Source organism: Mytilus galloprovincialis, chromosome 13 (genome assembly GCF_965363235.1).
Source record: "Mytilus galloprovincialis chromosome 13, xbMytGall1.hap1.1, whole genome shotgun sequence".
Lineage (NCBI taxonomy): Eukaryota > Metazoa > Mollusca > Bivalvia > Mytilida > Mytilidae > Mytilus > Mytilus galloprovincialis.
In genome coordinates this window covers 19,832,764-19,860,469 of record NC_134850.1, presented here as the reverse complement: position 1 = coordinate 19,860,469, position 27,706 = coordinate 19,832,764, and the positions used below count along the sequence as shown (strand labels likewise).

The 27,706-nt window shown below is 33.9% G+C and overlaps 1 protein-coding gene across 2 annotated transcripts; it reads left to right on the top strand.

Moving 5' to 3' along the window:
• Positions 1-14: 14 nt before the first annotated feature.
• LOC143057061 (lithostathine-1-like) lies at positions 15-27,498 on the top strand. 2 transcript variants are annotated; one of them, XM_076230290.1, is made up of 4 exons: positions 15-167; positions 1,640-1,906; positions 4,888-5,079; positions 27,150-27,498. In XM_076230290.1, exons 1-4 carry the CDS (start codon positions 104-106, stop codon positions 27,407-27,409), a joined length of 783 nt encoding a protein of 260 aa, XP_076086405.1. In that variant the 5' UTR covers positions 15-103; the 3' UTR covers positions 27,410-27,498. The 2 variants fall into 2 exon arrangements, with proteins under 2 accessions (XP_076086405.1, XP_076086404.1); XM_076230289.1 differs by lacking the exon at positions 27,150-27,498 and adding an exon at positions 5,713-6,182.
• Positions 27,499-27,706: the final 208 nt, after the last annotated feature.

Genomic DNA, 27,706 nt, shown 5'->3' with positions numbered 1-27,706 from the left:
TTATGTATGTGTACAATGGCGTCATGAATGCACTTAATGACTTGAAATCGTGCTACTGCATTATCTACTTTTAGATTATTGTATTTAGTTCTTACGTATTCAGATGTCGTTGTCCATAGTTTTGACCATTGCACTTGGCCTTTGTCATCAAGTCTTCGGCCAATCAGGTAACATTTTTTGTATTTCCCTAATATGAAAATGTTTTTTTTTCTTCGTTACCCTTAATTCATTGCTTGCGTTTTATTACAAATTATTCTTATTCCTTCAATTTCAAAAACGTTGTCCACATGTACAATTCAATGTATGTTTAAAAGTAATAATGATGACCATATTAATAATTCCGAAAAAAAAACCATACAAACGCTCAAGCTTTCAATTAATTTCTTAATAATATATTTTTTTTTCTGATAGAATATGTATAATGTTTATTTGCCATGATATATTAAGGAGACGTTTATCCGTATTATTTAAAAAAATGAAAACGACGCTTCAAAAACTGTTTGCATTTGAAACACTTTACTGTATTAAAATAAACAGTGCTGCTTTACACATAATATTTCAAGGTCAATGATAAACAAGAACCTTAACAGTTAAAGAGCTATAAATAAAATAGAGAACTAAAGTGGGGAATATGTCAGAGAAACGACAACCCGACAAGAGCAGTTAACAGCTGAAGGTCATCAATATGGGTATTTGACTCCCGCACCAGGAGGTGGTCCTCAGCTCGCCCATATATACCAATGTGTACTATAGTTCAGTGAAAATGGACGTCATACTAAACTCCAGCTGAAGCACGACACCGGATGCGGAGTTTCTCGCTGCATTGAAGACCCATTGGTGACCTTCTGCTGTTATCTGCTCTTTGGTCAAATTGTTGTCTCTATGACATATTCCCCATTTCTATTCTCAATTTTATCCAAAACATACAAATGAACTAAAATTAAATAAAAACATACAAGACCAACAAAGTCTTGAGGCTCATGACTTGGGACAGGCGCAAAAATGCGGTGGGTAAACATATTTTGTGAGATCCCAACCCTCTCCTGATACCTCTGTCTAATGTAGAATAAAGAAAAACATATATCAATACGCACAGTAATGACAATTCAAAACCGAAAGTCCCTAATCAAATAGCAAACTCAAACGTTCAAAGACATTAAATGAATGACCAACAACTACAGGCCGGCGTTTAACTAGAAAATGGTGGAGTAAACGGGGACTAATTAATATAATTATAGTCCACACATTTTGAATCACTGCATTGATAGTATACAAATCAATTATGATTGTTTGCTTCTATCGTGTTGAATTTCTAATTTCGCAATTATCATAATCGATTTGACCGATACTCGTTAGAGTTTGGTCGACCTCCTACCTACATGTATAAAAGGAAAACAATGTGTTTTTACGACAATACTAGTAGGTTTTTTTATGGCAGTTCTTTCAAATTGAATTGTTTACAAACGCTCGTGTCATCATTATTTTTACACGTTAATAAGTTTGGCTATGGTGTTATGCGAAAAAAAGGTCTTGTCATGTTATGCAAATCATGCGAAGCCTCATTAAACGAATGCTGTAAATATTAAGTTTTGAAGTTTTATATAATATTATAAAATTCTTTGACCCCTTTTTTCTGTAGATTTATCAGCATGTCCAACACGAATTAGGACTTTGAAACACGTGCGTGTGTATACAGATGCATGCTTGTTGTTTGTCGAACATGAATTGTCATGGGATGATGCTCGCAAAAGCTGCCGGAGCCTTGGAGGAGATTTAGTAACGGTGAAAGATAGTGGAAAAGAAAAATTCATTCTGGATTCCTTAAGATTGGAGCATTGGAATGCAGCAAATGTGTGGATTGGTGCAACAGACAGGGCAAAGGAAGGGGACTGGCGGTGGATAGACGGTATTAGTTTCATGTTTTGTTCAAAAAGAGGGACGAAAGATACCAGAGGGACATTCAAACTCATAAAGAGAAAATAAACTGACAACGACATTGCTAAAAAAAAAAGTAAAAGACAAACAGACAACTAATAGTAAACGAGACACAACATAGAAAAATAAAGACTAGTAAGCAACAAGAACCCCACAAAAAAATAGGGGTGATCTTATTTGCTCCGTAAGGGTAAGAAGATCCTGCTCGACATATGGTACATGTTTGCTTGTCATATTACCTTTATGCAAAATATCCATTTGCTTCTAACAAAAAAAGATGATATTTCTAGTTTGATAAACCAATCTATTTCATTGGGTGATATTGGCTTTCGGTGTTATCCCTGTAGTTTTCGATGAAAACAATTAGGTTAATTGAATAAAATAATGTTTTTTTTATCAAAACAATCATATAGGAACTCCTTATCTATTCTATTAGACCATATGCATACTTAAATTTAATTTTATAAAGTTTCCTTGTACTGATAATAACAAACTGTAAACATTGCAAATCGTGCAGGGACTTATCTATTATGTATATTAAGAACAACGAAGCTAGGTCGGGGCTTTGTAAAACCGACTGTACGGTATTAGTTTTTTCTTATTGTTGAAGGCTGAATGGTGGATTATGATTATTATTTGCACTCTGAAGGATAATTGTCTCATCAATTTGGACTTGGTTGTTATTTTCACATTCACATCTTTTTTTATTTTTAAATAAAACGTATTCCTTCTTATAACCCGAGTTTTATCTGTTATGGAAATCCACACTATATAATTTCTGGAGTATGGTTCTCTCTCACTGAAACAACCTACTTCCCAACTTTATCTATTACTAAAAGTCAACGAATGTTGATATTTGATGCAATGCAGTAAATATTCGATCGGTAATACAACCCATGTCCAAATACGCAGCCACGTCCAGTCATATCAGAATTGGGATGTTTTATCCAAAATCTCGTGTGGAGAGTGCCAAAACTCTCTAAGAGGGCCGTATCTGGCCTATTGCAAGGCAGAATGTCTGTCCATATCCAATATACTCATACTCTCTAGTGGCAGTCCGAATGTCCCCTACCTTCAGCACAGACGGCTTCTTTTACATGTCTAACCTATTTTAGAAAGATAAGAAGTTAGCAATATCCTTTAACTCTACTTTCCGCTATATAGATGATGTTCTTTCACTAAATAATTCAAAATTTGGTGACTATGTGGAACGCATCTATCCCATCGAGCTAGAGATAAAGGATACCACAGATACAGTTAAGTCGGCCTCATATCTTGACTTACATCTAGAAATGAGGGTCGGTTGAAAACAAAACTTTACGACAAAAGAGATGATTTCAGCTTTCCAATTGTGAACTTTCCATTTCTAAGTAGCAACATTCCAGCAGCACCTGCATACGGGGTATATATCTCCCAATTGATACGATATTCCCGTGCTTGCATTTCCTATCATGATTTTCTTGATAGAGGGTTGCTGCTCACAAGGAAGCTATTAAACCAAGAGTTCCAAATGGTGAAGTTGAAATCATCTCTTCGTAAATTTTACGGACGCCATCACGAGTTGGTTGACCGTTATGGAATAACCGTTTCACAAATGATATCGGATATGTTCCTTACGTCGTAACTACAATCCCCTTCTCTTTCATGAATGTGGCCTACCGAATTAGACTATTTACCGGATTTGTTATCACATAAGCAACACGACGGGTGCCACATGTGGAGCAGGATCTGCTTACCCTTCCGGAGCACCTGAGATCACCCCTAGTTTTTTGGGGGTTCGTGTTGTTTATTCTTTAGTTTTCTATGTTGTGTCATGTGTGCTGTAAGTTTTTTGTTTGTCTTTTTCATTTTTAGCCATAGCGTTGTCAGTTTGTTTTAGATTTACGAGTTTGACTGTCCCTTTGGTATCTTTCGTCCCTCTTTTACTTGTTAACGTGTTCTCGTTATGAACACGCATGATATGTTTCCCTTTCTTTGCCCCAAATGGTCACTTGGCCCTTGTATTCGCAAGTGTAACCAACTCGACAGATATGCATCGATAGTTGAAAAATATATACATGTATATATAAACGCTTTTTCGTCCGGTTGGAAGGAGGACGTTAATTTATACTGCTCATGTATGAAAAGTTCCAGCTCTACGCAAGTAAAGCACCCTTACAACAAATTGTGAGAAGTTTGCATGTGACCTGTTGCAAGTCAAATCGTTTTCCTTTATATAGAAAACCACTGTTAATAATACCAGTCATGTAAATTTTCCACTGGTTAAGTTGTCCAAGAGAGGCCAAAGATACATTTGAAGCAAATGGACATTCTAATGCAACAACGTTTGTAACGTTCATTTTGATTGGATAACGTCACTTTCTTACATAGCATCAATTGACAATTGATGCTCTGGGACGTAGGAGCAAGCACAGAGGGCATATGACAGATTTTAAATAATGTTTTAACGTTGTTTTCTGTCAGTTTCATTAGAATGGAGATAACAATAAATTTGGGATTTGATGGTCGCAAGTGCCCGTTTACTGTCTCCGCTAACGCGTCGCCAGTAAACTTAATTTGCGACCATCAAATCCCCAATTAATGCCGTCGGAGCTTAAAATACAATACAGTTATCTCCTTATTCCAACTCATAAGTAATAAAAAATCACATTATATTGCAACATTCTGAAAAATATGTGTTGCTATGAGTCCTAATATTGTGCTACAAATTATCAGTTGGATCGGAAATCTTTTATTCTGATTGGCCAATTTAAAAAAAAAGATCTTACGAAAGTACAATAATAGGCAAGTGCCAGCAACACATGTGAAGTACATGTATATTTTTCCCATCTAAACTTTTTAAAACATCTGATTTATATCTTTTTTTACGAAATTAAAAAGTCAATTTTATTTTGACAAATTGACTTTTAACGGTTACTTCGTATTTATTCAATTAATTGCGTTTCTTTTCAGGAAGTCATTTAGCATACGGGCATTTTGCGAAAGGTCAAGGTAATAACCACAACACAGGATTTTTATTTGCTGGTGGTTCAAATGAAGACTGTGCTTTGATAAGACGTAGTGATGGTGGTCTGTGGCATGATTACCCATGTCATCCAATCGTAGGGAACATAGGATATCATTATACTTATGCCTGTGAATTCCGTAAGTAGTCTTTTATAGGTTGCTATTCGGTAGTACGGGTTTTACACATTGTTGAAGGCCTTACCGTTATCTTCAGTTGCTGACTTTCAATATTCATATGTCAATTGGACTCTGATTGAGAGATGTTTCATAGGCAATTATACCACATCTTCTTATTTTTATAGTGTAACATAGTTAGATATTAAATATTTTTACACTTAACGTTGGAATGAACCAAGACAAAATTTACGGAAACAACGTCTTTTTCTATAATTCAGAAACTTATCATTTGAAGGAAATAAAAGAAATGTAAGAAATAGGTAGTACAAATTCATTATTCACTTTCAAATAAGCATTAACATTTACACGAAACAATATATATCAAGAGATTAAACGGTGCAAAATGAAGAACATACCAGCATAGGAATATAATGAATCAAATTTTTTTTACATCTTATAATTATTAAAAACACAGAAATGAAATAGTGAAAATCAAATAATTTTGATCTAAAGGCCTGACACGAATTCAGCTTTTATAATACATATTTCTGTCTAAGAAATTATTATAATGTGAATGATTAAAGTTAAAACTGTTATGACTTTTATTAAGATTGTACATGATTTATTATAAATATTCTCGTTTCAAACTATCAGCAAAGAGTACTATGGCGCCGAGTACGATTACTATGGCGCCGACAACGACTACTATGGCGCCGACAACGACTACCATGGCGACGACATCGACTACTATTGAAACGATGGCACCATCAACAGCTAATCCTAACATAGAGACGCCAGCGCCAACAACATATAACCCTAACGTAGAGACGCCAGCACCAACAACATCTAATCCTAACATAGAGACGCCAGCACCAACAACGATGGCGAATATAGAAACACCAGCACCAACTACTCTGCCCAATGTCGAAACTCCAGCCGCAACAATGCCGAACATTGAGACTCCATTACCAACAGCATCCAATAATATCATCGTTGGCAACAATACTGTTATCATTGGTAAAAAAAGAAGACTCTAAATTGTCATTCTTATTAGTTTACTGAAACCTAAATAAAATGATGTTCAATTTAATATGTATTACGATAATAAAACTTAATGAAACTTTTCAATTTTAATTTTTACCCATTTTTAGCGAGCAGTGTAGATGTGTAGATTCTTTTTAATAGTGTTGAATTCTGTATGTTGAGTTTTTTGTTTTTTGTTTTTTGTTTTTTTTTTGTTACGTCTGGTCACTATATCCAAAATATCCTTTCATTCATAAGAAAAATCGTTCTGTTTTGGTGGATGTTGTTCTATCACCTTTATACACCTAGCAATACAGCTTTCTTGTTGTTTTTCTTCACATGATAAACGTACTATGATGATTGATACGTGCTAGTTTGTTATTTACTAACATACATATATTTAACATACATTTATTCATTTTACCTCCTATAGATTTATGGGGACATGATGCAATTTGGTTAACTATGGCATGGTATTGGTTGCAAAAATTCGATATTTTTCATTTAAATGCAATATTTCATATTTAATTGGTATATTTCTTCATTTAAATGCAATATTTTTTCATTTGATTGGTATATTTTTTTCATTTAGATGCAATATTTTTTATTTGAATGGTATAATTTTCCATTCAAATGGTATAATTTTTCATTCAAGTGGTATAATTTTTCATTCAAATGGTATAATTTTCATTCAAATGCAATATTTTTTATTCAATTGGTATAAAAAATCCTTTGCATGCAATATTTTTTATTCAATTGGTATAATAGTTTTATATTTATATGCAATAATTGCATCATGGGAAATTCTTTGACGCTTTAAGGGGCTATAAGGGGCAAAATTGGCCTCAATTTCGAGAATTTTTCAAATTCTACTTATTCGTATGTGTACGGCTTTCTTTTTCCGTTACACATATTCATTTTATGAAAAAAATGTTTTTTTGTAGTTATGACGTCATAATGCCGTGTTTTGACAACACTTCACGTGCATATTTGTTGGCTTTTCACAATTTTTTACTCATTTTCACTAACTTTTTTTTACGAAAAAAGTACCAGCGCATTCTTGCCCCAACGAAATATTTTATCAGAGCAATAATATCAACATAAAGCATCTTATGTTGAAATATTTCAGTGGGGCAAAGCTGCGCTCATACTGAATTTTAATTAAAAACTTGCTCAAAAACGGCATCAAAGTTCCAAAATTTTTCGTCCGTTTTTCATATATACCGTTATCGGACTAAGGTTGACCAGGAACAGTTGTATTTTTTTAACATATTATTTGTCAATGGTTGATAATAAAACAGTTTCATTATAGAAAGTAAATTATAAAGTGTTTTTCTTCATTTAAAGGTATAACATAGCCTCTCAAGTACAGCCTAGCCCTTGTCGTCTATATTTATTGTAAGTGATTACGGAACTGACACACGGAATTTTACTGGTTTCTGTTGATAAGAAACTTTTTATAGCGGAATAGAAATCAGTGTATCATTCGTTAAATACTTGATATTAACAGACAGAATTAAAAAAACTTTCAATATATAACTTAACACGTAAAAAATTCCACAGCACAGCAGGGGAGTGTTTTTTTTTTGTTCTTTGGTTGTGAGCCAGAAGAGGTCCATTTCTGTTGTTTTTGTTTTTGTTTTTTTTTTTTGCATTGGGAAGATCTTCTGGCTCTCTTCTACCTCTTCCCTTTAAATATGTGGTTTAGACGGGAGAGGCACAAAACAAAAATGGCGTTGTTTAGTCGAAATGACAATAATAAATAGAGAGCCTCCCCGTGCTTAAGGTTTATGCTCTTATATTATACTAGATTATGAGAGCCTTCGGCTGTTGTCTGCTCTATGGTCGGGTTGTTGTCGCTTTGACACAATCCCCATCTCCTTTCTCAATGTTATTATGAATGTAGATATATTAGAATGTGAGCTGTGTTATACATGTTTTTATGGTACGACAGCCTTAGTAGGACATCTCTGTAGGATGATAAGCTAGATGAATATAAGAACTACACGGACAATAACAGTTAAGGGACAACTATTTAATATTCTAGGGAAGGAATTTTGATTTATTGTTGTTAAACTCTACTTTCATCACTCATGACTTGGCTAGTGGTTAGTTTAAATCATTAGATGAGGAATGAAGAAGGAACGAGGGTATTATTGATCATTTTAATATGTCGCTAAACATGCCTATTTTTCAACTCTTAGCAGGCAACCATATTCATATACGAAATACTCCTGTCCCCACCCCAACCGAAGTTATTAAATATCAGATGGTTTTCAGTTATCTAACACAACTTTAAATTGATGCTAATTTTTAACGCACAGTGACACATATTTCATGCATATTCAGGAAAAACGAGATTAAACGTCAGATATATATAATATAAAAACTAAGAGATGTGTTATTATTGATAATATGGCAACTATCCACCGGAGTTCAAATTTGAAGTGGATGTAAGCAATTACAGGCAACCGTAAGGCCTTCAATAATGACAAAATCTGATACTGTTAAGCCGTTTATAAAAGTCCATGAAAAGTGTGAAACAATTTAAACGAATAAACTAACGGTTTAATTATACATAACAAATCAATTTAAAAAATATCAAAAATGAGTTGAGACATGAACCAAAGATAACCACTAAACTGCAGGCTCCTGACTTGGGACAGGTTCATAAAGAATATGGCAGGGGTTGATATCAAAACGAAGATGTGGTATGATTGCCAATGAGACAATTTCTCACAAGAGACTAAATAACGCAGAAATTAACAGCCATATATCACCATACGCTCTTCAACAATAAGCATAATAAAATTGAGAAAGGACATGGGGAATGTGTCAAAGAGACAACATTTCACATACTCAGCTATAAAAGGCCCCGAAATCACTAGAAGAAAACTAACAGCCTAATTAATGTACAAAATAATGAACGAAAAACAAGTAAGTAACACAGCAACAAACAATAACCACTGACTTACAGGCTCCTGACTTGGGACAAGCATATAGTTTTTTACATACATAATTTGGCGGGGATAAACATGTAAGCTGCGGATCCCAACCATCCCCTAACCTAGTACAGTGGTTTAACAGCACAACATCATGTTTGTGAGCGCTCAACCCTCCCCGAAGCTGAAACAGTAGCGTAGCAGTACAATATAAAAACAACCTGCACAAATCAGTTGCAATTAGATTAACTCAAAATATCGGTACGAGACAAACACAAAAAAAACCAGCAAAATAGAATTAAGACAATAGAGTATTGAACTAAGAGTATTTGCAATTACTGGTGATGTGTTCAAAACTTGTTGCAACTAGTACTGAGATAAATCTTGTTCTCCAAGAATGAAGTATCAATCAGTACACAACCAACTGGTCCAAGGACACAGTTATCGTCCTTTGGTTTTCGTTGTCTATAGTCCCTAGTGTAAACAGTGTATAACTTACATGTTTTATTTGATACACTTTCCCAATTTATTTCTTGATATTAAATGCATGAAATATTAAGTAGGGGGATGCATTTACATGTTAAAAAAAAATGGGTGCTGAATCTTTATGTTAAGTAGTGATTTGGTCCAGTTCAAAAAGGTCCAAATTTTATCACGCCTGAAGTTGTCAAACTGAATTTTACACCCCCTTAACACAGAATTGTCAATATTTTGAGTTAGAGTTGGTAGAAGTTTCTATAATTTTGATATTATTTGTCCCACTGGTAGTACACTACACTGTAAAAATCTTTTTGAGAAAGAGTAGGTGCGATTTTTTAAATTTGAATTTATTGTCTAAAATAAATGCACTACGATATAGATCCATATACAATGAAGGTTGTAGAAAAATGGTAGTCCGAAGGTTTTGACCATCAAAATTGTGCATTAGAAATAATAGTTAGGACCAGAAGATGTTCTTCAAGGAGCATCATAGAAAAACGATATTTAGAACTTCCAGATATCTTAGCTTTATACAAAAAAAATCCAGTTCGGTTTCTTTAAAAAAAAATGTATAGACTGAGATGTACTTTTTGATCAGTCATATTGACAAACATTGACGATTTTTCGTGCAGTTTAAAGATTAATCTTAAAAATCAAATAGCGGGAGATTAAGCCTGGTTTGTTTAGAAAAATTGAGATATAGGAAAGCACAAAAAAATTGTAACGAACAGAGCACACTTTCACAGTCATGCATGTCTACGGGACGTATCTTAATTTTCTAAAAAAAAAAAAAAAAAAAAGGTCATCGAAAACTTGATTTATGTCTGCCAACATAACAAAAATCTGCTATATTCGACGTCAAAATCAATTTTTATTTTACTCTTCACCAGAAGACATTCTGGAGATGTGCAGAAGAGACCAATAAAACACGCCCAGACGAAAACCTCAGTTTCCATTTTGCACTATTAACGTCTGTTTGGTAAAACAAAAATAATTTAGACCACGACATAATCAACAAAGATAAAATGGCCATATCATTGATATAAACAATTTAGTTGAATAAAAAGTAAAGAAATCAAAAAAAAAAAAAAAAATTGTTCCTACCGTTTATGAATCAAAATGATCAATATGAGTTATTAACTTCAAATAGTTGTGTCAATGTGGTTCAAATCGCCTACACGCTGCGCATTGGGCATGATGGTGTACGTTCGAGTCCCATCAAATACAATTGTTTTTTCATCGTTTCGTAATTTTTTACATTTGTCATTTTAAATCACATTATCATGATATTGTAAAGACACCTTAACAACAAAAAAATAAAAAAATGTGCTAACAATATTTCAGTTTTATTAAGGTTGAGCCGGTAATTGTTGAAATGTATAGTTTATGAAATTGCGATCTTTATTCATATATTATATGTATACTAGTGCGTAATATGTCCCACCTCCTTATGTTTTTATCAGCCGAGTACATTAAAGTACACACAAACTCATTTTTTTTTTGGTTATTCAAGTTAAAAGAAAAATAAATAAGGCCGTTAGTTTTCTCGTTGGAATTGTTTTACATTGTCATATCGGGGCCTTTTATAGCTGACTATGCGGTATGGGCTTTGCTCATTGTTGAAGGCCGTTTGGTGACCTATAGTTGTTAATGTCTGTGTTATTTTGGTCTCTTGTGGACAGTTATCTAACTGTCAATCATACCACATCTTCTTTTTTATACAAACAATAACTGTAGATTTTCTCTGGTGAAAATTTTCTATAATTTGGTCATACATGTACATAGAACGAATGTTAACTTGTTGTTACCATAGCAACTATTTTACTGATATTAAATAGCTAAACTTTATATCAATTTTGTTCTTCATTGAATTAATACAATGGTTCACTAGTAATTATGTATGCACGTTGATTATTTAAGGTGTAATCTATTGTAAAATGTACACAATACATGAAAAAGGATAAAATACGTAAAAATCTGATATTTAAGCTTAGTCGGCCTACCATTTTTACGACGTCCTAACAAGAAAACCGCAAGAGATAACTATAAAATTTTTGGTGTTTTATAAGCTCCATATCATAGAGATCAATTGGAAGAAATATCAATAGGGCCAACCTTAAAAATATGTTTGTTTGCAGTTTTCCGACTGTACCTTCAGACTGAAGGGTCGGTAGGTAGGAAAAATATTTTATTTTATCAGCCAAAATACAGTTTAAACAAGCAGTTACGTACACTAAACCAAGTTTCTTGTGAAGAAAAAAAAACATTTTAAAACAACAAACACTGGACATGCTGAAAACCAACATCAAATGAACAGGCATTTTCAGATAAAAAACTTTTTAACCAAAACTGAAACTTTAACATAGTGTCATTATCCAATTTATGACATAAAATATGGTATAATTATTAGATACTGGAACACTTATAAACAAGGAATGTCATGACCAGAACTGTTTTAAAGAAATATATTCAGACATGAATGCTTCTTGACTAGAATGTTTTCATGAGTAGAGTATTTTCATCAGAAAAATGTAGATATTAAAGATTTATAAGACAATGTATTAAAGAGTGTATTTTTAATAAAAAAAAAATAACCATTGAATCTTCCTCAATTGAAAAAAGGCAACTTGAAAAAAAGTATTAAGACATTCGACTGTTTTCATATTTCTAACAATATTTAATTATATGTGATATAAAGGTTATATTTTTGCCAGGCTTTAATGAAAACCAAAGAAATCTAAAGTTTGGGGTGAAATCCATAGCACCCCATTAAAAGTAAATGGTCTGTACTGAAATGTTTTTAATGCATAAAAAAAATTGGCAGCATAGCTCCTAAGGACATGTTTTAATTGAATTCACGCAGGCCACACAGTTTGGGTATATTTAATATTGTAAGAAAGAGAATAATTGCAATGAGTGGGGCAGCCCCCTTATCCTAAAGGAGCATACACATTGCAATCGAAGATAGATTTAATATAGAGAGAGTATATTTATTTTTCAAGCTAACCATTCATTTTCTCTACATCTTTGTGTAGTTAGGGTTGCTTCTTATTGATTTGGCATGATCTACATCCATTAACATTTCAAATGAGCCCTTCCTCCGTACAGGCGTGTTTACAGATATCCATGAAGATTTAAGTCACGGAGGAGTGGTTTCATCTTTGTCGTCTTCACAACGATTTGTAGAAAATATGCCATACTTCAAGCTGCTGTCGAATTATTTAACCACTGAAATTGGTTCCATAAAGTCAGGCGCCACAGATTCTGTACCCGATTTGTTTGAGACAGAATGGTTATCGTGTCAGTTATGAATATCCGCTGTATCATCGTCAATGATATCATCACACATCATTACATGTGCTTGAATCTGTATAAACAGTTTACTAGTAATGAACTTTTTTTGTTTGTTATTTGTCTTAAAATTGAAACGAGACGACAGCGTAAAGTACTCCTCCGTGACTTCATGGATACCTGTAAACAATTTCCATGTGCTTTATCATTAAATGGTCACATGAACGCTTGACGGGAAGCTAAGAAAAACCTAACTTGAACAATCGGAACTACTCGGCTTTTCTGGTTGCACGAAGAAATTGTATTGCATAGCGAGAATGGCCGAGTAGTTACGATTGCGAACTTGAAATGCGTAATTGACCCAGACTTTAAATCATTTCCGGAAAGGACCCAAAGTTCCGGATCGCGTCAATAGAAGTATTAAAAAAAATTTCTTCAAATTTAAAGCAATAAAATTTTCACAGTCGGGAGGATTTTCAAGGGTCGGTCGGTAAACTGCAAACAAACAATATTTTAATTTAAGCCTAGACTCTGAAGTGGGGCCAATTTTGCCCCTTATAGCCCCTTCTCCAAATTTGCAACAACGTTTGTGATTGGTCGGTATTGATTTGGATTTTCTCCCCTTTGTTTCTAAACTTGAGTGACCAATAATTAAAAAAAAGCGCTTCAGGATATCGCCCCTCTAACTAAATCTGGCGTTCGTGCGAGTCCTGCACTGGCTGTTTTATTAAAATCTTGTGGTCCTGACTAGTATTTCTATTGCAAAATTCGATGGTCACAACGTTCGGGCCACTTTTCAAAAACTTCAATTCTATATAGATATATATGCAAGTACATTGTATACCTGTTTTTAAAATAGGTGAGACTTTAAATGGTTTTACATTAGTCATTTTTTAGGGCCCTTCATGGCTTTCTGTTCGGTTTGAGCCAAGGCTCCGTGTTGAAGACCGTACTTTGACCTATAAGGGCTTACATTTACAAATTTTGACTTGGATGAAGAGTTGTCTCACCGGCGCTTATACCACATCTTCTTATATCTATATACAACGTAAACCAGACGTTTCTCAGACTTTTTTTTTTAATCCTTTGCCGCGCGTTGTGTACTGTTTGATAACTCAATCAGGAAGAAAAAGATTTATTTCAGTTCTAGTTGTTACATGTATTAGCTCTGAGCAAATTTCCAGTAATTGCAAATACTCTTATGTCGGTGCTTTGTGTCTATTGTCTTAAAATTAGTTTTTTCGTGTGTGTCTCGTTCCGATCTTTTGAGTTAATCTAATTGCAACTGATTTTACAGGTTGTTAAATTACTGTACTGTTATACCACTGTCCCATATTCGGGATGGATTGAGTGCTCACAAACATGTTGTTGTACTGTTACACCGCTGTCCCAGATTAGGGGGAGGATTTGGGATCCCGCTAACATGCATGTTTAACCCATCCACATTCTATATGTATGTGCTTGTCCCAAGCCAGGAGCCTGTAATTCAGTGGTTGCCGTTTGTTGCTGTGTTATACATATTTGTGTTCGTTCATTTTTTTGTACATTAATTCGGTCGCTAGTTTTCTCGATTGAATTGTTTTACATTTGTGATTTCGGTGCTTTTTATAGCTGACTATGCGATGTATGCTTAGCTTATTGTCGAAGACCGTACGGTGACTTATAGCTGCTGATTTCTGTGTCATTTGGTCTCTTGTGGAAAGTTGTCTCATTTGCAATCATACCACATCTTCGTTTCTATATCAACCCTGCCATATTCTTTATTTACCTGTCCAAGGTCAGGAGCCTGTTATTTAGTGGCTATCGTTGGTTCATGTCTCGACTCATATTTGATATTTTGTAAAGTGTTTTGTTATGTATAATTAGGCTGTTAGTTTTTTCGTTTGAATCGTTACATTTTCATGTCGGGCCTTTTATAGACGACTTTACATTATCAGGTTTTTGTCATTGTTGAAGGCCTTACGATGGTCTATAATTGCTTACATCCACTTCATATTTGAACTCCGGTGGATAGTTGCCTTATTTGCAATCACATTCCATCTCTTCGTTTTTATATTATATACCTGACTTCTAAACTCGTGTTTTCATGAACAAGCATAAAATATTTGTCACTGGGTGTTAAAATTAGCAACATAAAATCAATCAATCTAAACTTGTGTTAAATAAGAGCCATTTTATATTTATTTATTTGTTCGGGTCCATGGGGGACAGAAGGATTTCATATATGAATATGGTTGCCTGGTAAGAGCTGAAAAATATGCATGATTAGGGGACGACCATTTGATATTCTTGGGGGGGGGGGGGGGGGGGGGGGGCAGGAGGATTTTGAAAATAGATAACTCAGCCTTGATAATCACAAAAATAAATGGTTTGTTCTGTGGTAGTTTGAAAAAAAATTACCTGACTTGCAATGTATAGAAAATAAATAACTCAGCAGGTCTAATCGAAAGTATGAGATGGCACCAGATTCTTCATAAATTCATCTTTTTTCCCCAAAAAAAATCGGGAAACACTTCCCAAATTTTTTAATAACAAAAGTATAAATATTATTTAAATATACTTGAAATGTCTGAAAATTGGTTTCATTTAACTTGAGGTATATTGTTTCAGGAAACCTTACCTCACCTTTATTTTAACAGGGCCGTAACTACATGTAGGAAATTTCAAAACCAAACGCTTGTCTCCATATCAAATTGTGTTCACGGCCTTGCAAGAAGAAAGTTCTGTTTTCCCTCAGACTTATAGCCCTGATTTTTCGGGATCAATGTTTCTTATTTATTTGTCTTTTGTTCATTGATTACCCTTCTGTATTCTGTTAGTGTTGCATTCCTTTTGTAATCTAGTAATTTTGTTATGAACTTGATCATGAGTTTAAAAAAAAAAACAGCAGCCACAGGCCTAACTATGTGAATTCCATTTTTGCTTTATCATGCACATTGATCTTTTGATGTTGTCCCTAGAAACTTCAGTCTTGCACTGAATTTATACATTTTGCTTTGAGACCAAAATATTGTCAAAAAATTATTAAAACAAAACTTCATTTTCAGATTATGAAAGGGTCTTCGGAACACCCAGAAAGCATGATTTTGCATCATTTGTTCTATAGCTTCTTGGGCCTTCAGTGGCTCCAAAACCCTTCAAAAAAAATTTTGCCTCGCTCCGCTCGGCGTAGTATGTTTGCCAATACATTTAAAAGTTCCTACTTATAACTAAACTTCAATACTATGTATGTATGCAATACATGTATATGCAGTTGGGAATTTAAAAGATTCATTTCTGCAGAGGGGGATGGTTAATCTAATTAAATGGTACATAATGACTTGACTATACTATATGTATTATTTATAATAAACAAATCATTTAAAAAATTGTATGTTTTCGAATATCAAAAATATGGTTGTGAAAATGAATAATCAGTCCCTTGCTTTAATGAAAATGGAAAATCTTGCTTCAATAGTGCAGAAAATGAATAATCTGTCCTCTTAGTTTACAAAAATAAATAACCGATCAAAAACAAATCCTCCTGCCCCCCCCCCCCCCCCAGAATATCAAATGGTCATCCCCTTAGTGACATTGAATTGAGTAATAATGCTCTCCCTTCCCTTCCCCATCCTTCATTTATAAATTTAAACTGACCACCACGGAATAGCCCAATAGTGTTGACAGTAGCGTTAAACACTAATCAATCAAAAACCCTTCCCTAGAATATCAAATAATTGTCCTTTTAAAACAGTTATTGTCCGTGAAGTTCTTATATTTATCCAGCTTATTGTCCTACTGTCATACCATAAAAAAACGTTTATAAAGAGCCCACATTCTTATATATCTGCATTCATAAATTAATAATTTCATTTAGACTAAACGACGCCATGTTTGTTATATGCCCCTACCGTCTTCATAACCTATCAAAAAAGAAGAGGTAAAAGAGAGCCAGAAGATCTTCCAAATGCAAAAAAGAAAACAGAAATATACTTCTTCTGGCTCACTTCCGAAGAACAAACAAAAAAAAACCAAACAAAAAACGCGACCCATTAATATGTTTTTAAAAACGCCTTGCCCCTACCTTTTTTCGAAAAAAATGGCATTATCAAATATATAAACAAAAAATAGATAAGGGGCGGGACCAAACCTAAGTTAACATAATAAAGAAATGATGAAATATACAGAATAAGTTGATTGATTTTTGGTTGCCTTATGTCCAGTGGCAAATATGTCACGCATGTTTAGGAGAAATATAATAGAGACCAAAGGATAAAGAATAGAGTGAAATGGTAAAAACTAAAAATATAGAATTATAGAAACGATCTTTGATCTGAAACCCTCCCTACACACACACGCCATAACCATTGCTGCCAATACTCGCATATATACATCTCTATACAAATATCTAAATTTGAACCTCCCCCCTCCCCCTAAGACACCGAGGTTTTTTTTATCCGCCCCTGTTATGTGTGTCTTAATATATACATTTTGTACGGGTCTAGATAATGGTAAACGTACAATCATATAATTTGTTGGATACCTATAATTATATTATATACTGTATCACAAAATAAAGTTCTTTCCCCCTTTCCTTTCCCAATGCAGTATTGAAAAGTAAATCATTTAAAAGTCCTGAAGATAAAATATGTTTTGAAATATGCTCTGCATACTTATTTTAGCAATGACATATACATGATATAGTAATTATTGAACTACTGTGGGGCTTTAAAAAAGTCTATTTAAGGGATTCGGAGATGAGAACAGTAAAAAAAGCTCAGCAACGAATCCTAAATGTAAAATGATTTGCGGCATTATACATGAGAGCACATATTATAGATAGTATTAAATATAAAGTTCACGCCTCATACAGTGAAGTCGTATGTCATAGGACTATTGTTGTAACATGGGTTAGCAACTGGTTCCAATTTATCCTAAATTGTCTTTATTAAAGAACTAGTTCCGGAGTATAACAGCCTATGTCTCTCCTTGTCGCGGGGTCTCTGGTTCTGCTGTTGTAATTAGGTGATTTTTTTTTCTTCGTGTAGCAAAAAAAGAGGTGGCTCAGTTCAAATAATTATTGGCATTAATTGCCAGTGAACGAACTCGCACGAACGCCAAATTTTAGTTAGATGGGCGATATTCTGAGGCTGACGCGTTTTTTTTTTAATTCTTGGTCACTCAAGTTTAGAAAGAAAGGGGGAAAAATCCAAATCAATACCGACCAATCACAAACGTTGTTGCAAATTTGACCTTAAGGCGTCAAAGAATTTCCCATGATGCAATTATTGCATATAAATATAAAACTATTATACCAATTGAATAAAAAATATTGCATGCAAATGATTTTTTATACCAATTGAATAAAAAAATATTGCATTTGAATGAAAATTATACCATTTGAATGAAAAATTATACCACTTGAATGAAAAATTATACCATTTGAATGGAAAATTATACCATTTGAATAAAAAATATTGCATTTGAATTAAAAAATATACCATTTAAATGAAAAATTATACCATTCAAATAAAAAATATTGCATCTAAATGAAAAAATATACCATTCAAATGAAAAAATATTGCATTTAAATGAAGAAATATACCAATTAAATATAAAATATTGCATTTAAATGAAAAATATCGAATTTTTGCAACCAATACCATGCCATAGTTAACTGACTCACGTGGTGACCATATATATTTGGTATAAAGTGCCCTGAAACTTTATACTTTAGTATAAGTAAATAGATATCAATAAAATTTTAACACAATGTTTATAACCACAAAAGGAAGGTTGGGATTGTTTTTGGGGGTTATAGTCCCAAAGGTACATTAGGGGCCCAAAACAAGCAGTTATCTAGTTTCAGGATAATAAGTTGGGTTTAAGTATTTCAATTGCTCTGATATTGTGCCACAATGTTCATACCATAAAGTAGAAGATTGGGATTTATTTTAAGGGTTATGGGGCAAACAGTCTAGGAATTAAGGGCCAAAAAAGGGGCCAAAAACAAGCATTTTTGTAGTTTTGGGACCATTACTTATGTATAACTGTAGGGATCTCTCTGACATTTTACCACAAGGTTCTATATAATGAAGGGAAGACTTTGATTCAGTTTGGGGTTAATATCCCTGAACATTTAGGAATAAGGGGCCAAAAAGAAGCATTTTTCTAGTTTACAGACAATAACTTGGGTTTAAGTGTATGCATCTCTCTGAAATTATACTACAGGTTTCTTACTACAAAGGAAAGGCTGCAATTGATTTTTGAGGTTCTTGCTCCAAGGGGAGGGGTTTCAATAAGTGAGGGTAAAAAAAGGGGCCCAAATAAGCATATTTATAGTGTTTAGTCAAAAGCTTGTGTTTAAGTGTATAAATCTCTCTGAAATTATACTACAAGTTTCCATACTAAAGGGATGGTTATGAGGGGTTATGGCTCAAATCATTAAGCAATTAGGGGCAAAAAAAGGGGGAAAACAAAGGACAATTTAGACAATTTAAAAGCAGTGTAAGGGAGGTGATGCAATTAAAGTTTAAGGAATACTGTTATATTTTATGTTTGATTACTTGATTACCTCCCTAACACTGCTTGTTCTCAAAAGTTTCAAGAAGAAATCTTCAATTGCACAGTATTGTGCAATAGATTTGTTAGATCTTTGAACACATTTATTTAGTGACAAAACCTATTTTGTGTCAAAATTTGGACACAATCCAAATTCAGACAGTATCAAGCTTGAAAATTGTGACCAAATTTGCCCCAACTGTTCAGGATTTGACCACTGCGGTCAGATAAAGCTGTGCCCTGCGGAGCATCTGGTTTGTTGTTGTAGGGATAACCTTCATGTACCCGGCAACGTCCATTCTGGGTTTTTGTAATATGTATTTCTGAGGGCCCTCATGGGGTTTTTGATTATGTGATTACTTGGCCGTTTTTTTTAATGATTATTTGATTATTAAGCCAAATATTTCATGATTATTTGATTACCTAGGACTGTATTTTTAGTTTATGATTATTTGATTACTAAAGATAAGCAAATATTTAATGATTATGTGATTATATTGGCAAAAAAATGGTGATTATGTGATTACTAGGACCCCCCCATGAGGGGCCTCATTTCTATGTGTATCCCTCTGATGAGTTAAGTCTTTTTCAACTGATTTTTATAGTTCGTTTTTATGTTGTACTGCATGTATATAAAACCAGGTTCTGTCCTCCATTTTCTACATTTGAAAATGCCTGTATACCAAGTCAGAAATATTACAGCTGTTGTTCATTCGTTTGATTTGTTTTATTATTTGATTTTGCCGTTTGATTAGGGACTTTCCGTGTTTAATTTTTCCTTGGAGTTCCGTATTTTTTTTTATTTTACTTTTTACACCACTGTCCCAGGTAAGGGGAGGGTGAGTATCCCGCTAACATGTTAACCCCGCCACATTCTGTATGTATGTGTCTAAGAGGGTGGTAAAGGGTTATTTTCGAGCAACGTGATCGCCGTTTTTTATTTCACGTTCAACGTGTTTTTACTTTTTTATTTGACGTACAGTCGTGCAAGACGGGTGCCTCGTTCAACGTGTTCTGCTTATTTAATTTTACGTGCATCGTGATTTTCAAAGTCTTATTTTGCGTGCTCGGTATTTTTCAAATAGAATTCAAACACTTGGCAGGGATCGTCAAGAAATACTTTTTTAAAAGCCGTAAACCAATTATATCATAAATGTGTATACTAAATCGGGAATATCAAGTAAAACAAAGAGTTAATATATACAAGAAGGTCACAAAAGGTTCAAATAAAAGTATTTATTTTCGTGCAACGTTCATTACAGAAATTATTTCACGTTCAACGTGAAATTATGTCTTATTTCACGTTTTTTTCGTGCAAGCACCCCCCTCCCCTTTACCACCCTCGTCTAACAGGAGTCAGGAGCCTGTAATTCAGTGGTTGTCGTTTGTTGATGTGTTACTAGTACCTATTTTTTTCGTTCATTTTGTACATAAATTAGGCCGTTAGTTTTCTCATTTGAATTGTTTTACGTTTGTCATTTCGGGGCCTTTTATAGCTGACTGTGTGGTATGTACTTTGTTCATTGTTGAAAGCTGTACGATGACCTATATATGTAGTTGTTAATTTCTGTGTAATGTTGGTTTCTTGTGGAGAGTTGTCTCATTAGCAGTCATACCACATCCTCTTTTTTTATATTTAATATGTGTTTTGTCAATCAAAAAAGAAGGCTTCCATTGCTAAATATAGAACATTGGAAATGGAATTAACGCACATGGGATATCATTCCCATGCAATACATTGTTATGATTGAAGAAGCGATTTGTATAGGAGAGGAATAGAACTGTTGTGCGGCTTCATGACAGAAACAGGGTATCTAATCTCGTTGAATCACGACACACCTTAACTAGATATAGAAGATGTGGTATGAGTGCTAATGAGACAACTCTCCCTGTAAATCACAATTTGTAAAAGTAAACCATTATAGGTCATGGCACGGCCTTCAACACGGAGCCTTAGCTCACACCGAACATAAAACTATAAAGGGCCCCAAATATTACTAATTTAAAACCATTGAAATAGGAAAACCAACGGTCTACTGTATATAAAAACGAGAAACGAGAAACAATTATGAACCACATAACAAACGACAACCAATGAACATCAGATTCCTGACTTAGGACCGTTGTACCCAACCTTCTCCCATTTCTGAAACAATAGGATAACATTACAAAATAGAAAGACAAACTATAAAATATAAATTGGAAGGCTTAACGCAATACAAAAACGTAGTAACACAAATTAACACACAATGAAAACCTGAATACCACAAACAGCCATAACAATGTGTGTTTCAGGTACAAATGTACGTAGGCTTTTAATTAACTGTACTGCTGCCTAATGATTTAATATACGAAAAAGAATATATTTTTATGTCTCTAGTTCTTCGTCAATTTTTCCCTTTCTGCATCCATTGTATAATTGTTTTTTAATCAACGTGTGATTTGTTTGGTCTCATTTCTTCATTGGTTAAAATCGGATTATGACGTCGACTTTTCTTGCTTTCCTCTGAGATTCCTTTTGTGACGGCGTGACAAAAAGGCGACCATGCCTGATGACGTTACATAGAAAGAACACATCTTTTTGCAGATCATTCGAAAAGAAAGAATAACTTGACTGCGTATTGTTTGAAAATCATTACAGAAACAAATTTCCCCACCAAATCTCGTCTAGTACGCGTATTAATCCATTACGCGTATTAATCCATTTTCGACAGTTAAATCTTTAAAAAATATTTAAAACGCTCCGATGCAGTGTTAGAATCTATTTTCATTGTACATCTTCATGATGATATTTTATAGAAACTTACTAAAAAAAGTTGTTTTTCAAAATTATTTCTGTAAAGACCTAACGTCACGGTACCCAAATTGCACCGAGTACCTAAATTGCACTTATTTAGAAAGAAAAAAAAAACAGCAGCGTAGAGACTAAACAATTTGTATTTTTATGATTTGATACTATGCACGTCTTTTAACATAAAACTATTCAGATATACACAAAACGTTTACAGTATGTATATTTACTGAAAAAGCAAAATGTACGGAACCGGCGCCATGCGACGTCATCAAAACGTCATCTCTTTAAAATTAGCAAATACAATATGTTACAATGAAATTGAGAAAGGAAATGGGGAATGTGTCAAAGCGACAACAACCCGACCATAGAGCAGACAACAGCCGAAGGCCACCAATGGGTCTTCAATTTAGCGAGAAACTCCCACACCCGTAGGTGTCCTTCGGCTGGCCCCTTAAAAATATGTATACTAGTACAGTGATAATGGACGTCATACTAAACTCCAAATTATATACAAGAAACTAAAATTAAAAATCATACAAGACTAACAAAGGCCAGAGGCTCCTGACTTTGGACAGGCGCAAAATTGCGGCGGGGTTATACATGTTTATGAGGTCTCAACACTACAAGTATTCGATCATTTCTTAAAAAAAGGAGAATAAGCATGGACTACATTGTAATATCCAATTGTTCAAAATATCTAAAAAATAAATAAACAAAAGCTCTGTTTTTTTTACTTTTGAGGCTGCGATTTTAAGCATGAATGTAATTTGGGTACTCCTCATTACAGAATCATTGATGGTTTGGAGGTCAGTTCAGACCAATTTTTCTATGATACCATATGGATTCAAAATTAAATTGGTGTAACCAAATAGTAAATAATGATATCATGTAGTATCGGGACGTACGAAATGTACGAAATGTATAGTACTTTTTATCTAAACGATAGTAATCTTGCATGTACAAGTGTACAGTGGTGTCATGAATGATCTTAACGACATTAGTTCTTGATAATGCATTATATAATACATTGTATTGAATTCTTTTGTACTAGGATGACGTCGTTTAGGATTGTACCTGTTATAATTGCCATTGTTCATCAAGTATACTGCCAAGCAGGTAACACTAATTGAAATACTGTCTATTTTTTTTCAGTTACATTGTTTACTGAATACGTTGTTCATGTGTGTGTGTGTTGAGGGAATAGTGAAAACATTATTTATGTGTGTGTGTCTAGGGACTAGTGAAAAAGTTGTGCATCTGTGTGTGTTGTGGGACTAGTGAAAACGTTGTTCATGTGTGTGTGTGTTGTGGGACTAGTAAAAACGTTGTGCATGTGTGTGTGCGTGTTGAGGGACTAGTGAAACGTTGTTCATGTGTGTGTGTGTGCTGAGGGACTAGTGAAAACGTTGTTCAGGTGTGTCTGTGTTGAGGGAATAGTGAAAACGTTGTTTATGTTGCGTGTGTCTAGGGACTAGTGAAAAAGTTGTCCATGCGTGTGTGTGTTGTTGGACTAGTGAAAAGGTTGTTCATGTGTGTGTGTTGAGGGACTAGTGAAAACGTTGTGCATGTGTGTGTGTGTGTGTGTGTATTGAGGGACTAGTGAAAACGTTGTTCATGTGTGTGTGTGTTGAGGGACTAGTGAGTACGTTGTTCATGTGTGTGTATGTGTGTGTGTTGAGGGGCTAGTGAAAACGTTGTTCATGTGTGTGTGTTGATGGATTAGTGGAAACGTTGTTCATGTGTGTGTGTGTATTGAGGGACTAGTGAATACGTTGTAAATATGTGTGAGTGTATAGGAACTATAATAATTCCGATCATCACGGACCATATTGATATTTCTGTCAAAACGCTCTCAGATATGTGTCTAGACAATAATTAAGGTGAATCTTAATCCACTTTTCAAATAAAAAATACCGCTCTATTTTGATCGGTGCATCACAATTGCGTGAATTATCCTTACATTTTCGTGCAAACATCATTTTTGAGAGCGTTTAAAGAAAACGTTACCGATATGTTTTAGTTATTCAAACTTTATTGGTACCAATAGTGTTTTGTATTGTATGGAAATACGAAGGTGTTATCAAGATTATTAAGAATGGCAAAACTTGGCGAAAAAAAACTATCTGCACATGTCCTAAAAAAAAACAAATTTCAAAAAGGAATAACCAAATTTGTGCTCATATTAGAGATTATTTTATGACACGAAATCATGTTAATGACGAAATAACAGGGCGAAAAAAAAGCGACAAACAACAAACAATAGAATACAAAATACAACATAGAAAATCATGCAAAAAAAAAGTAAAATCACAAAAATACTGAACTCCAAGGAAAATTCAAAACGGAAAGTCCCTAATCATTTTTATGGCAAAATCAAATGATAGTACACATCAAACGAATTGATAACAACTGTCATATTCCTGACTTGGTACAGGCATTTTCAAAAACCGAGTTAAATGAATGCTGTAACATAATTAGTTACATAGTGTGCTTGTGACCTAATGCGGTATATATGGGGTCAGTAAATTCCATATGGGGTGAGAGCGAAGGTGTGAAATTTAGACTAGTAACCTATCAAAATGAGCATGTTTTCAATACTGGTAGCATCAAAAAACTTCTTCCATTGATTCTACAGAAACAGATGCCAACAATAACAATTTGTTTGATTTAAATGTGTTTTACGAATTTATTTCAATCTTAATCATCAATTTCTTCTTCTGTTGAAACCTCTTAGATTTTGTCTCAGTACCGTTTTGTTTTTAGAAAGTGACGTACCACCACTACTAACCGTGTTGGAATAAGGCCCGCCTCCCTTTTAACCTAATATGAAATATACACAGTCTACACGTGGACGCTTTTAACCAACCATATTCCTAGAATTGTGTAGGAAGTAAGATACTTAGTTTTGAACAGTTCTTGTACAGTTATACCAGTATATAATTATATACATGTATTTGAATTTACCTGGCGCATCTTTTTTATGTAGATTTATCAACTTGTCCATCAAGAATTCAGCAACTGCAACACGTACGTGTCTATACAGATGCATGCTTACTGTTTGTCGAACATAAAGTTTCATGGGACGATGCTCGTAAAAGCTGCAGGAGCTTTGGAGGAGATTTAGTAATGATAAAAGATAGCGCAAAGCAAAAGTTCATTTTGGATTCTCTGATATTCGAACATTGGAATACACAAAATATATGGATCGGTGCTACAGATAAAGCCAAAGAAGGCGACTGGCGCTGGATAGACGGTATTAGTTTTAAGTCTTTTATTTATTTGTTTGTGTTTTAACTCTTCACCAGACTCATTTTTTTTGTACCTTAAAAGAGAACAACTAACTTTTAGATTATTTTCTAATTTGTTTTAGAATTTCCGAAAAAAATTACAATTGAGTGTTACCAAGGAAACTTGATGGCCACTTAAGTATGTATACATTGGTTGTAATCCATGGTAACTTTAATGTATAAATATATGACACATATATATATATATATGTTTAATGTTTTAAGCTGATACACATCTCCGACGGATGATTTTATGAAAAATATTAAGTTTTTGAACAAATTCAAAAAGCAGCTTTCTGCGCCCATCAAAAGTAAGTCACTATTCACTTCGAGTAGCAGTAAAAGCAGGAAACCATTTCAAATTGTGTGATTTGTGACGTCACAGATACCACATGATAATTTTGAAGCACTGACAATTGATTCCTAAGATGTGTCAGTAAAGAAAACCTGATTTGTTTAATTTTTATGATTGTCTGAGGTCTGCGACTTTGGTCTTTTGTCTTTCTTGGGTGCTCCGTTCAGGTCTGCTGAGTCAATATATAAAAAGGCGTGGTATAAATGACAATGAGACAACTTAGTCTTTTACCAGATACCACAAACGCAGAAGGTTATTAATCAAAGATCACTATACGGCCTTTATCAACAATGAGCTAACCCTTTAACACATAGCAAGCTCGAAAAATCCCAAGAATGACACTTGTAAAAACATCCAAGCAAGAAAACGAATGGCCTTACTTATGTACATAACAATAAACGAAAATAACTATATGATATACCGCATGGTAGCACTGTTTGTTGCGCATAGTTACAAATAGTAATTTTATTAGAACCCTATGAAAATCTTATTTTTGTTGTTGATTTGGTTTTTTGTTGTTGTTGTAAGCCTACATGCATTTGTAATACTTGGTCGACTTTAACCACAACTGGCAAAATTGACGTATGGAAAATATTCTACAAAATTGTATAACCATAATCGATTTGATGAAAAACACGTCCCCCTGAGCCAATCTTAGATTCCGGTTTGCCAATTTTCAAATAACTTCTGAAACTCTTAGGGGAACTTTTTTTATTTGAAATCGTTAGGACATATTGAATAGAAGATGCCCATGCACACGTTTCTCATTAACTGTTTATTGAATGTCAAATAAGAACACTTTTTTGGTACAAACAAATTTTTCTTTGTAAATCTTTGAAAATCACATTTATATTTATTATCTTTTCCAAAATAAGAAAGTCAATTTATTTGACGGGATACACTTTCGTTTGCATTGTTTAACTGAATTCATTTACTTTCAGGGAGTCAAGTAACATACGGAAATTTTGCGAACGGACAAGGTAATAACCACAACACAAGAAGATTTATATTTTCTGATGGTTCAAACGAAGATTGCGCTCTGATCAGACGAAGTGATGGTGGCCTATGGCATGATTATCCATGTAATTTTGGTTTAGGGAGTTTAGGATATCATTACACTTATGCCTGTGAATTCAGTAAGTAGCTTGCTATTCTGTATTGGTTTTTCTCATTGTTGAAGGTCGTTCGCTAATATTGAATTGTGGCACTATATATATGATAAAAATAACGACAACACTGTCTTCTTCGCTCATTTAAAAACAGTATTATTTTCATAGTAAATATATATATTTCTGTTGAGAACATTATTGAAATGAAGTAATTTTAAGATATGTATGTGAGATTTGTCATAAAAGTTCTTGTTTGATTATAACTTTTAGCCAGAAGTGGATATGGTACAACAATTGGTCCGACAAACCAAACAGGTTCAACTGATATTTCAAATCACACGAGTTCAATGGCGCCGATAACGAGTACTATTGAAACGATGGCACCGTCAACAGCTAATCCTAACATAGAGACGCCAGCGCCAACAACAGCTATGCCTAACGTAGAGACGCCAGCGCCAACAACGATGGCAAATATTGAAACACCAGCACCAACAATGGCAAACATCATTGGCAAAAAACGAAGACTCTAAATTTTTATTCTGATAAGTTTACTGAAACCTAAAGAAAATGTTGTTCAATTTGATCTTTACTACGATATTAAAGAAATGAACCTTTTCAATTTCAATTTTAATCTAAATCTATTTTTAGCGAACGATTTTTAGATACTTTTTAGACTGTTTGTTGACTAACGTAGATTGCATTTTCATACTGTTATTGAAATCTAATAAACCAAAGACAATATTTTAAAGCCCTTGTTACTTCAACAAATAATTGATTTTCTCGAGAAAAAAACAAATTTAAATGTCTTCCACTTACAAAACTTTAAC